Source organism: Vanessa atalanta, chromosome 15 (assembly GCF_905147765.1).
Source record: "Vanessa atalanta chromosome 15, ilVanAtal1.2, whole genome shotgun sequence".
In the NCBI taxonomy this organism is placed as follows: domain Eukaryota; kingdom Metazoa; phylum Arthropoda; class Insecta; order Lepidoptera; family Nymphalidae; genus Vanessa; species Vanessa atalanta.
Window position 1 is genome coordinate 1,715,802 of NC_061885.1, and position 14,041 is coordinate 1,729,842.

A 14,041-nucleotide genomic window follows, 5' to 3' on the forward strand; every position below is an offset into this window, starting at 1 on the left:
AACTTTACAAATATCTAATTTCTATTTTCTGCTGTTTTATAGTCGTCTCAGGCTCACTGAGAGATTTTGTAAACCTGCGTCTCCTAATCATACAATGCACGTCGATAATAATTAGGCGCGCCTCCGTGGGCTAATATTTAGAATATTTTTAGCTAGAATTTTGGCATACAACATTCTTGTGTTGTATCCCAAAATACGATCAAAGTCCTCAGTTAGGTATGTCACAACCTTGATAAGATTATTTTTAATGTACTGAAAAATCAGCAGTAACTTTTGTGACATTTTAGTAACTTTTATGTAACATTTTTTTCTAATTTAGGTATATTTCAAATTCTACAAAGATTTACTAGATATACATGTTTTGGGTCGAGCACATCAGAAACCAATTTCATATATATTTTTTTCTAAATTTACGAAAATACTTAACATGTTACTAAGGATTTATAATTAAATATTTACTTTCAATAAAACACCACAATTTAAAATTAATTTTATTTGTTTCCATCACGCTCACATAAGTTATACTTTATGTCTCATAAAACAATAATATTTTTTCAATCAACCAATATTTTATAGAACCAGCATACAAACTTTTATCGAGCTTTTACAGATTTATCTTAAAATGAATATTATGTACATTTTTGAAAAACTTCTATTACCAATATTTTATTTGAATATAAACATAAACTGCATCGAGGAATCTGCAATTTTGCAATGGGACTAAGGTACTCAATACTAATTTAGGGAACTTAATATGTAATGTCAATAATGTTATTAATTATCTGTTAATCTAAAGAAAGTCTGGCTAGCTGGAAGTCGCTGGCTGTATCGGGTATCGTGGTGAAATCTACCTCTAATGGTTAAAAATCAAAATTAATACTTAACTTTATGAAGTCTGGTTTGAAGTTTTATATGATTTTACATTTTATTAATATTTAAGGAACTTAAATAAAACAATCATAATATATTTACAAAATTTACCATTCCACATAACAAATACGCTTGTATAATTTTTTTCACAAGAGACTGGCGATGATTTGCAACTGGTATGACGTAATAAAAATAATAAAATAAAAAAATACCAATTAGTTGCCATCGATTTAAACTACATATGAACTGGACATTGATCGGGTACCGGTTTTAAATTATAACATCATATGAATTATTAAAAAATATTGATTGAAGATACTGGTGCGAACAAATTTATTTATAAATTTTCAATGAGTGAGATTAAAAAGGAAAGTTCATTTAGTGTTATTTGTCAACAGAACAAAACAAGTTAAGATCAATACAATTATTACCATTTAGTTAAAAGTACTCTTGACTAAATATATTGTTTAGGTTAGTTTTATTTTACGTATGCGTATTGTATCAAGTCTGTCTCGGTACAAGTGATCACAACGCTCGTATAATACAAATCTCACAGAAAACAGAGACTCTTAGACTTTCGAATTAAGACAGAATTGCCACTAGTGATTTTAACAGAGGATGATCTCAGACTGCTATATTATTTCCCTAAAGACAATCAATACAATTGTATCTACCACGTTTTCATTAAATCTCTTGGGGCAATGTACGTGACGGTGAAATTTTACAATTGATTTTTTACTTATTCGACGATAAGTTAACCTTGAAATTTTAAATATAGCTCACGATTGGAGTAAAATACAAAAAAAAAGTAAATTAAAAAATGAATCATTTTAATTAAACGGTAAATATTACAATAGTGTTTATGCATGTGGCTCTTAAATATTATTCGATAGCCTCCTTTACAAGTTAGGTTTAAGATATGCGCCGCAGTCAAATGCTGCTCCAAGTTATCAATTAAAAATAAATGTGAATCATTATTTCATACGAATTTACAATAAAATGTATGATTTTATTTACAAGTTTTGATTTATAATACAATATTAAGTATCATTTATAACAACTTATCCTTGCTCTCTTTAATGAATGATTAATGGTTAATGTTAACCCGATTAAACACAGTACCGACCGATTCTATCAAATTGTATTTAATTTTCCTAATTATTTCATATTTGAAACAAAAGCCACATGCTAATATTCATTTTAGTTATCTAAACTTACATAGATGTATTAATGATTTATATCAGATGTGCTAGAACCATAGACACAATTGAAGAACAGACTGAACATTATCCTCACAAATACACCACTCTTTAGTTGCTGAAAAATTAAAAACAAAACTCATATCGTCCAGCGAACGTCACTAAACATCGCGACATCGTAGCATATTTGACTAAAGTTACCATTAAAATATATTGTCTATGGACCGAGGGTTTAGAGCCACTGGTCTAGATTCTAACTTTTTTCTCTTCTTTAGTTCGTCATAAACGACATGACGAATGCGATTAATACTATCTGATTAACCAGATCAGACAGCTGGGTTCTTAACTACCTTCAACCAACAACCAACTTCAGCGAACTTCTCGGTCAGTCTATGGTTACAACACATTTTGTAGACGAAATATATGATACATTCCGATCCGATTCCGATTGTTCATTTCACACGTTACAATTTACTGAACGTACATTCACATACAAAATAAATTAAACTGTACAATTGTACACAACCGGCTCTCAGTTATATCATACAAAGCTTATTGTTAAAACGATTATAGTACTTGCAAGATTCTAAAATATAGAAAATATTGCATATGGTAAGTTTAGTAAGAATATTAAAAATGAACAATATTTTATTTGAAAAAACAATTTTAATTAATATTCATTATTATTATTTAAATTAATAGTCAAGGAATAAGTATATTCAATGCAGTCGTTCCGAGCTCATGAATATACTCAATCCAGTTTTATTCAGATTTAGTTCAATTTAGAAACAATGAACAAGAAAATCCATATTTGACAAAAGGCGCCATTTTTTTCGATGGGATTTTCGCGCCTTTTTTTGCCTAGAACCTTTTACCGCTAGGACATCACTAACTATATAGAATCGTTTCAATGAATAACAACCGATTTCAAAACTCTAAAGTTTGGATCACACTAAGGATGAATGATGTTAATAATCGCGTTATTGGATAAGAGACATTGCTGTAGCCACGACTTAGGGTACAGATACATAGAACAAAACATTATATTCCTATGCTCGGCGGCGCATTGATTAATGCGATGCTGACTACTTACCATCAGGTGGTCCGCCTGCCTACCTCTTTAATAAAAAAAAATAAACTGCTTCGACTAAGTAGTAATAGTAACATATTTGTCAAAATATTGTATTAAAAATCTTCAAATATTACCTTAGTGTGGTCTCAGAAGTAACTATAAATGACTAAGATTTCGTAGAAGCATATACACCGTTAAAAAAGGTCTTACACTATTGCGACCCTCCGCCATTTTCGATTGCCTTTGACGTCATAAATCATAAACTACGTCACTCAGAAGACATACATACATATATAACATCATTTCATTGTAAAAATGTAGCGTGGACGTCCGAGAATCTTTAGCTGCGCTATAAATAAATAAAGATACGCCAAAATAACTTGCGACACTGTGTATATAATGTTGATCATCTTTCGAAAAAATGTGACCCCATCTTTACAAAGAGTATGTTTTGTTTGTATTCTAAAATCAACTTCTCAGTTACCTTCCGTTTTATTCATACAATTGTAACATATATATAATGAATAATCTGTACTATAATATATATATATATATATATAGTATATAATAAATAGTTACATAGTCGATTAGTCACATATAAAAACCATTAAGACGAATGACTTTGCATTGAATTACGTCACAAGACGTTTATTCAATATGACTTCAAACAACAATTAGTGATGTCACAAAGAACACATAATTTATTTAGTTTCATACATAACCTTTTTTCAATGACGTCATAATTGCACCCTAATACCAACCTATACCAATTTAAAAAGTCTAAAATTAGTCTCATTTAAGTTAATTAAATAAAATTTTGCATCACAACTTACTATTCACATCTTAAAGGTTACTGCGAATACGATTAAGAAATGGCCCAAATATATAATAACCTTATATTATTTTCGATTACAAAAATAAATATCGATAATTCTAAACAATTACATTAGTCAGGCCCATCCCTAAAGCTTGAACGCTTGAAAAAACATCTCTTCTAGACATAAGATGTGTAGCGTTCATATATGTTTGAGTTAAATGAGTAGGATCCTTTATAACACGACTGTCCATAAAAGGAGTGTAATGGTTTCCATATACATGTCTATACAGTCTATTCCAACGACAATAGGACAGAAAGTCAAATAAACAACATCTGACATATATAATGTATAACTTTTAAATACCTGAACTGATGTACATATGTTTGTCTATGACATTGGTTATATATTCATTCATTCACTCAGGGCAGTCGTGTTTTTTAAGGTATAAAGTTTTTTTTATTTTTTCCTTTCTTTATATGGATCTGGCCGATGCAGATTAGTAGATTAGTCTGATCCGATCCCAGCCGCTTTGACTTTAGCAAATTATCGCAAGGACGATTTCAACGACTTCCCATACACAACTAGATACAATTTTAAGTTAATTTAATTCTAAATATGTTTAAAATGTTTTCGATTGTACATAAACTTAATTGTACTGCGTTTCTGGTTTTAACCAAATACTAACATAGACGTGGACAGTTAACATTATCTCGCGGAATAGAAGCGTAATTTCTCTCAGTTGTAAAAACATCGATTATTTTATCGTTTCTATACAAAAATATTTAAAAAAAGATTTAATTTTATATATTATTAAAGAGATTCGAAGTGCAAATCCAAAAAAAAGACATTGTATATTTTTACAACTGAGTTACAGAGAGTATAATCAACTCAGTATAGGTTAAATAATTATATTTAATAAATTATCTTATAAATAGCAGCATTTAGAGAAATAAATGAATACAAAAGTTGAGGTGTCGTCGACAGGAACGTGGGAGCTAGCATCATGTCGGGTCCAGCGTCGAGCTCAGGGTCCGTAACCGCTCCAAGCCCGACAGGAGCTCCCTGTGATTCATAATATTGAAAAATTAATAACATAATTTCACGCAAACATGTTAGAACTGGTTCTTGAATGAATTTTATATGCACTACAGGTAATTAACTTAAAAGGAAGCAGGACATTCAGATTCATACAGAAATTGTTACATTTACGTCCATGAATTTGAAATGTTGATTAGTATGTAGTTTCAGTAGCAATAAAATGTTTTACACGTTTCGTAATAATTTATCCTCGATACGGGTAGTGTATGTCTTGGTTTTTTTTCGGTAATATATATTAGATCCCCATATAATTCCATGGGTAGAGACTTAACGAAATCAAAATATATTTTATTCAAGGAAGCTTTTACAAGCACTATTGAATCGTCATTTTACAAAACGATATTAAGTGAAGCTACCACCGATTCGGTACGTAGATTGTACCGAGAAGAATCGGCAAGAAACTCAGTAGTTACTCTTTCTTACTTTTCCATAATTTAAAATACATAGTGTTTGTTAATTACAATTATGTATGTATATGTATCCTGCCTGGAAGTCAACAAACTTTTTTATCATCTATGTATTGAATGATATATTTTTCTACTAATGTATTTTTTACAAATGATTAGAATTCATGAATGTAAGCTCGGCCCGGGCGGGCGCCGTACCTGAGCGAGGTCTCGGCGCGGTGGCTGGCGCGGCGCAGGTCGGCCGCCACGCCGCACTGCGCCGCGCGCAGCCCGCGCGCCTCCGCGCGGCTCGCCGACAGCTCCTCCTGCGGACACACGGCCTGTACACACGCACTCGCACGCACTCGCACGCACTCGCACGCACTCGTGGTGCTCGTCGATAGCAATACAATCCATTGTTCATCGGTAGGCGATGTGTAAGCAACGGTATCGATAGTCTATCGATTGTTTTATACTATCTATACATCGGTGATAATTCGATAGTATTAGTTTCAAAAGATATTTAAATACATTTAATGAAGCATTTGCCAAGAGAGAGTATAGGAATTAATACATTTCGTGCAAGCAACAAAGTTTAAATATGTGATACTGATTAAGTGAACCAATATTAGCACCATTGTTTCTGCTGTCAATTTTTTATCCTCGATTACAGAAAAAACATTAAAATATACAAGTACTATCTTGAATAGTTTTCGAGGTCGATAGTTTGACTATCGATAGTTTACATCTCTACGCTTTACATACTAATAGCGACTCGGGTACCTTTAGTCTTTTTATTTCATTTTTCAATTTGGAGACCGTCGTTTCCGCCTCGGACGCTCGGGCCTGAAATAAGGAAAGAGAAGCGATCGATTAATGATTCTGAAATGGCCTCATGTACTGTACTCTCAACGACCGGGCGGAGGTCGGTCGGAGGACACTACTAGACGCACTCTCCTCTTCGAATAAATGCGAATTGCAACGCGGCCGAGGGACACTCACGGCGGTGTCGAGCAGGTTGGAGTGCGCGCGCTGCGACACGGCGTCGAGCTGGCCGGCGTAGTCGCGGTCGGCGCGCCGCGCCTCCCCCAGGCGGGCGCGCGCGGCCGCCGCCTCGGCGCGCAGCTGCGTCGCCACCTCGCGCGCCGCACGAGCATCCTCCTCCGCGCGCGAGCGCCGACTGCGCTCCGCGAACAGCTCCGCCCTGCTCGTGTGAGCAAACACCCGTGTCATTGGTTTTTATTTAGTGTCTAGACTATACTCGTTCGAGCTTATGGGACATTTAAAAGTTAATATTATCTTAGGAATGGATGGCCATGGCAACCATCTATAGCTGTAACTACCAGAGAAGTGTGTGTGTGTAATAAACTAAATACATGCTTTTTAAAAGAATGATATCCTTACCTGGTGCGCTCTAATTCAGAGATAATTTGCTGCAACTGCTCGTCTTGATGCTCTGGTTCTGGTGAAGTCCTGCCAGGATGCACCGGTAGGAAGTCTGGTAGCCTCATGGACTCTGCACCTTAAATTTGATAAAAAATAGCTTTTTACCTAAAGAAATAATAACATTACACACACAGAAACCCTATGAACAAAGCAATTAGCATATTGATAATAAAAAATTTATAATGTAGAAAATTGTGTAGAAGTCAAGGAATAAAGTGTGTTACGTTATGTAAACTATAATTGTAATATCTGGAGTAAACATATTGTGATAAAACATATCAAGAGTAGCATATTAATTTATTTAATCATATTAAGGGCCAATGTACCAGAGTATGTCTACTATTTAGTTTTAAAATTATGAATTAGATAGGAAATTATAAGTACTATTAAGATACTAATGTAACAACCAAGGCACATGTCTCTGGAGAAATTTAAATAAAATAAAATAAATGATAGGTATTCCATGTAGAACATAGTCATGTATGATTATTTAATATGAGATTGACTATCATCAATATTTTGATACACAATTTGGCATTTACAGACTTAAACCAAGCACCATGACAACTGGCACACAAAGATGTCATGTGTATTGTTTTGTTTTTTATAATTTGAAAATGATCACCAAGATTTATTTGTGTACTTCATGTAAAATCAGTTAATGAAGGCATGCCTAAAGGCTCCCAAGCTATGTTAGGCCTGTGAAATAATAGCCCGACTGAACTATCCGCATATGGATTAGGCTTAGAATCAGTATTATGAAATAAATAAAGATGCAAAAATACCATAAGTGTGTATAAAATTGAATGTAGATTGTACAAATTAAGGTTTATAAAATGGTATGAAGCCCATTTATATGAATTAGCAATAGAGCGAGTCATTGTCATAGACTAATTTGGTACAATAGCTTCTGTACTATAGAAACAATATTTATATGTAGTTTCTTTGTATTGTTTTTAGTAGTATATTAAATTGTAGTTACTACTACTTAAAGTTAAGCATAAATATATATAAATAATTTTTTTTTTTATTTATAACAATGCCAATTTAATAATATGTAACATTTTTCTCCTCAAAGCAAATATAAATTTAGGAATTAAAAAGACAGTGAATTAAATATTTAAACATTTGTATAAAATCATAAAAAACTTGTATATCAGTCATGTAAATTAATTGTTAAGCTTGCAATGTATTCACTGAATACTTAAGATAATAACTAAATTGATTAAATAAACTGTTATCAAATAATTAACCACTAACCTACATTAGGAGGCAAGTCCAATGGAAAACTATTTCTAGGAGACACATTCCTGCGATCAGCTGAGTTAACTGACTCAGTTAAATCCAAGCTGAGGTGTACAGGCAGGTCAAGAGGCACCGGGCCAGCCGCCTCTGCACCAGTGGGCAAGTCCAAAGGAATGTTACGAGCAGATGGACCAGAGTCTGCAGATGTGGAGGCCGCTCCCATGTAAGATTCAAAGTCATAACCCCTATTACTACCATATCCACTTTTATTCCTTCTTCCCAAGGAAGCCGATGATCCAGCATTAAAATTAGTATTAAACGTGAAATCAGGTAAATTGTCCAAGTCGACGGATATAGGGCCATTAGAGTTCAAATAGGCTTGCTCCACTAGTATGTGGTCTTGCACAAAATCAGGTAATGACGGCATGCCTAAAGGCTCCGAAGCTAAGTTAGGCCTGTGAAAAAAAGGCCCGTCGGAACTATCCGCGTATAGATTATGCTTAGAATCGGTATTATCAACTACACTAAAAGGTATTTCTACGGAACTACTCGAAGACGTATTGTCACAGTTACGAAGGCTTATGCCATCACTTTGTTTATCTTTGGCTTGAATTTCACTTGAACGTATTTTGTCACGCCTCGAATCAGCGTGAATATCTATTTTTGTTGGAGAATGCTGCACTGTATTCGCGTAAACTTTCGGCCTGGCTCCCGTGTTTTCATATGTCGAATTCCCTGGCAGAGACAGGTCTCGCTTCAAAAAGTGCCGGAAAGAAAAAGGATTCTCTTCTTTGCGCACTGCACCAGTCGATTCTGTAAAAAGGAGAAATTAACTAAAGGAATGCCTTTTATTTAGAGAACAAAAAACAACTTCGCAAAACACATACTAGACGATGAACATATAGGTTCAACAGGCTCCGCATCTCCATTTTCTTTAACATCATACTTAGCTTCTTCTATTCCTAAGTCGGGTTTAATGGCATTTTGTTGATTATCTTGCGAAGATTCTCCATTATTTGAACTTTCAGGTGCTTTTTTATCCGAAACACCGTCTTCGTCCTCCGCCATGATAATGAATATGACAGTTTGTAAACCAGTTCAAGAATTGGCATTAACTTAAAAAACATGGCAACATTTTGGAAAAACAAAACGAAACAGATATTATTCAATCTCAAATTTTATAATATAAATATCCAAATATTATAATAGTCGTTTTTAATTTATACTTTCAAGATGACATTGATTTTATTATTATTAATAACATTTTTACCTAATCAGTACTAAGTGTAAGAAACTTGAAGATATTATATAACAGTTTTTTTATAGTACACCATTTTATATACCTATACTTATTTGTAAGTTTCAGGATTTGAAAATTATAATATATACATAATAGGTTAGAACGCGTGAATCTTAATCGAATGCTGCGGGTTCAAACTCAGACAAGACCACTGATTTGACATATGCTTGAAATTTGTGTCTAATAAATCTTATATACTATATACTGAATTTAAAATTCATCTCTGCTCAACGGTCAATGAAAAGAGAGGAAACCTGCATGTATCTAATTTCGCATAAACCCCCATGGTGAAATAAACTCCGAAACTTCTCAAAAAAAGAGGAAACCTTAGCTCAGCATTAGGACATTTACTACTATGTTACTTTTATCATAAGCCACTACCATAATTTTATTTTACTATTAATAATAAAATAGTAAATAAGATAAAGCAATTTTAAATTAAAATACACATGCATGCAGCATGAATTTCTATGCGTGCATTTTTTATAACTGTACATAAATACGTAAATATTTTAAAAGTACCTACTAAATTCATATATAGTCTAAAGCTATAGTTTCATTATTTCTATAGTGTAATTTGCACTTAAGAAATTATGTCTGGCCTCGAGGAGCGATGTCGAAATTCATTTTACTTGGTTATTAATATTAAATAGATTTACTAAGTATATTTATTTAAAAAATGGACAGGTTACGTAATTGAAATTTTATTAAAAAAAAAAACAAATGTATTCCATAAGGCTTGTTTATTTTTTCATAAATGACAGATTGTGAGTCATAAATATAATAGGATATTATTTAAAACAACACAAAATAAATTCGTTTCCAATAAATGCACAATAATAATAGACACTAGGTTTAGTTTTATAATATAAAAATATTTAAATAGGTACATTAGGAGTCTGAGCATAGATTTAGCTTTTAAAGCATCACACATAGAAAAAATCCAAAATTATTGTTTAGTTTATGACTTTTTTTTATTGTATTAAATAAATACACCAAGCAGACTTCTAGAAATGATCGTGATCTCGCAGTACATAATTACATTTAATGTTTGGACTTGTAAAAGGGATTAAAATATTATAATTAGTGTTGTTTAAATATCAGTAAATCGATATTGACGATTATACATTATAACCTTTTTATTAATAAATTTAACAATTACAAATAAATATGATCTTACACATTATATATTTTCTTATTCTAAAACAAAAATATGATGAACACCTCTGATAAACAAGTCTTCATTAGGCTTCACTCGTGGTTGCAAAGTCCTAAGTCACATAGGTATTCAAAAATTATTTTCAATAAAATTTATACAACACAAGAAAAAAGCGAAAAAAAAAAATTAACAAAAAAGTTATTGGTTTAGTCTTATATAATCTGTGTCACCAATCTATATTTTATTCTCAATACATGTAAAATATCGACAAGCAATTATCGATTGAAGAAAAACATTTTCGATGATTTACAATTTTAATAAATGTATTGAAAAAAAAAAACTATTGAATTGAACTTTATATACCTAACGCCTGCTTAATTGTAGACTGTTCAATACTCAGTGATTCGAAATCAATAATTATTAAATATTATTGATTAACATATGTAAAGAAATATATAGTTGCATACATTTTACATAATTCTAGTGTTACCATGATTTCATTTTTATTTGCATGTGGTAAAAATCACTGACATGGATTCCCAACCCATTTGTAACGCCTCCCTAGGCCATGAAACAACTATTTTAAGTAATTTACAGAGCTATGTTAAAGAAAAATAAGTTGTGATATAACACTCTGTCGTTGCTCAATTCAATGGCTTTTTTAGTAAGGCCGAACGTTACCTCTTGATATCTCTTTACACTGGTTGGGATGACCTGTACCATATATTTACAATATTGTAGAGAATCGCCAAATCATATAAAGATTAAGAGATAATTTGGCACTGATGTCAATTTCTTTTTTCAAATATAACACTGTGTTTTTAAACTTCACATGGAACAGTAATGGCACAAATAAAATGTATTCTCACAAAAAAAGGAAACAATAAAAGTATTAATTACTCATAAAACTATAGGTGATTTAAGATTTTATAAATATCGGTGAAGTAGTAGAAAAATAACGAAAAAATATTAATTTAATTTTTACATGTTATACAAAATCAGTCTTCAAGATGTCTAAAGGAAGAACAAATTACATAAAAAAATATATTTTTTTTTAAAAGTTCTTTTTTCCAGATTTAATTTCTCACAAATTATTGCACTCTTATTTAAAAACTATGACCGGTTTCATTGTATTAAATTAACAAATTCGTTGTGACACTCCTTTTTAATAAAACCTGTTTCCTTAAAAACTCTTTACTAATAAAAATAACTTTTAACATAGATGAGCTACAGCTCAGTAATTGGGTTGATGAGGTCAATACCTTACGAAATAAATGAAATATATTTAATTAAATTTTTCAAATAAATTATAACAAAAACAAAACCATATTTTTCTCCTACATATTTAATATCCCTTTATTACATAAGATCTGGAAGAAAAGTGGAAGATTTACAAAATAATAAATACAAAACTAAATGTATTCTATTGAAACTACTTAAAAAAAGCTTATTGTGACTGAGTTTTTAGGTTTTTAAAAGACTATTTCTCATATAACAAAACAATATATTAAATTAAATTTCTACTACAGAGTTTTTACTGTAAACCTCCCATTATGAATAAATGCAATAACTAGAAATTAATACAAATTTAAAAAAAAACACTCCTAGATCTTATATATCATAGGCATATTTACCGAACAACTTTATATCATTTATAATTTTTAATTTGTATATTTTATCAATTATACACAAGGTATTACTTCCATAGTGCAATCGTGGTCAGAAGAGCTTAGCTTTTTAATTTTAATCTAGCAAAAATTTTGAATACAATAAAAAAATTATCTATTAACAACAAATGTTAAGTCAATTTACTTAATTAGGTGGCCGGTGTTTTTATTCTATTAAATAATGCGCAAAATAATTATTTCTCTTAAAAGAGAATGGTCCCAATTTTAAATACTCACGGATAATCTGTTCTATATTTTTATTTTTTTATCTGTATTGATTCTGTAAATTATAAAAAAAGAACTACACACATTATCAACTATTACGAATCGTTTTTTTTTCACAGTCTTTAGAGTCAGCTCTTGTGACCACGACCCATTTTATAATTTGGCAACAATTTTAATACTATTTTGTAACTACATACATTTCCCGAAAATTAATATTATTTGTGGATAAATTTTTGAAAAATATTTGCTTATATTTTTTTTCTTTATTACATCAATACACATATTACGATACTTTAGCATTATATATAATGACAGACAACAAGATATTCTATCTAGCTTTGAGGTACTACATTAGTTATATTAGTTGTAATTACTTACAATTGATTTACATTAAAGGCATATAAAATACACGAAAATAATGCAGTATTATGAATAATCACTTAAATGATCTCCTAACGACATTATCAACGGGAATTGATAGAAAAACATATTATTATTTTTAAGGACTAGAACAGACGGTTAGGGAACAGCGTAAATGTTACATAAGGGTTGAACAGGGCAAGTTTAATAGTACGTTTATTTACAAATTCTAACGATAAGAGACGGAAGAAAGAACGATGAAACACCAGAATAAGCCATTACTCAATAGAATAAATATTTTGTATCGCCTACAAATACTTAATACCAATGATACCATACCTTTAGAAACGTTATATTCTTATTAAATTTAAAATCTTGCAATCATTTATAATGGATGAACAAATGCTTGGTGATGCCGGTTTAAGGTGATGTAAACTTTTTGCAGCGGAGATGTGGCATTACTATTAAGTGGAAAATTTGCTCCTTTGCCTTTCAATAATAAATAAGAAAGAAAATTATTTTATATTAAAAAAAATGCAAATGAAATAGAGACTTGTTATAGAGCAAACAGTTTTTAAAAGTGCATAACGTGTCGGTATACAATATCATTGATGTTCACGGATCATATTGAATTTATTAAAAATGCAAACATTTTTTTTTTTGCTAAAGTTATTTATTATTATTGGCTTACAACGATTAACAAGACACAATATCGGCGTGCTAATGTTAAAACGTCAATTAACACACTTAAAGTACGGCGTCATCTGACCTTCCAGCTATTGTAAGTTTATCTAGCGATTATCTTCGTCGAGCTGATAACGTGAATGATAAATTAAAATAAATACGTAACCCCACGTGCATCATAAAACGCCAAATACGGTTTTATCGTTTGATTGATCATCACTACTTCAGATAAAGAACAGAATATTTAACGAGTTCGTTTAAAAATAGAATCGATTTCAACAACATTCATAACGAATATCAAAGTTTTTTTTAAATGCAGTGAATTAGACAGCAGCCTGTCAAAGTATACACATTCCTTTTTTTTTTAATTTTATAGAGCAATAACAATGTGTTTTTATGATTGTTTCCATTAAAACGACAACAAAGAAATATTTTGGACTGATTCCAATGGATAAAGTCAAACAAAATATTAACCTTGGAACGCTGCGACGCATGTTTATTTAAAGTCGAAA

General features: G+C 31.3%; 1 protein-coding gene across 1 annotated transcript; it reads right to left on the reverse strand.

Moving 5' to 3' along the window:
• Window positions 1–511: 511 nt before the first annotated feature.
• On the reverse strand, window positions 512–9,202 carry LOC125069265. Its single transcript, XM_047678698.1, has 7 exons — window positions 9,022–9,202; window positions 8,150–8,947; window positions 6,848–6,965; window positions 6,446–6,647; window positions 6,227–6,289; window positions 5,663–5,769; window positions 512–5,021 (listed from the first exon to the last, which is right to left on the reverse strand). Exons 1-7 carry the CDS (start codon window positions 9,200–9,202, stop codon window positions 4,961–4,963), a joined length of 1,530 nt encoding a protein of 509 aa, XP_047534654.1. The 3' UTR covers window positions 512–4,960.
• Between the last annotated feature and the right edge of the window lie 4,839 nt (window positions 9,203–14,041).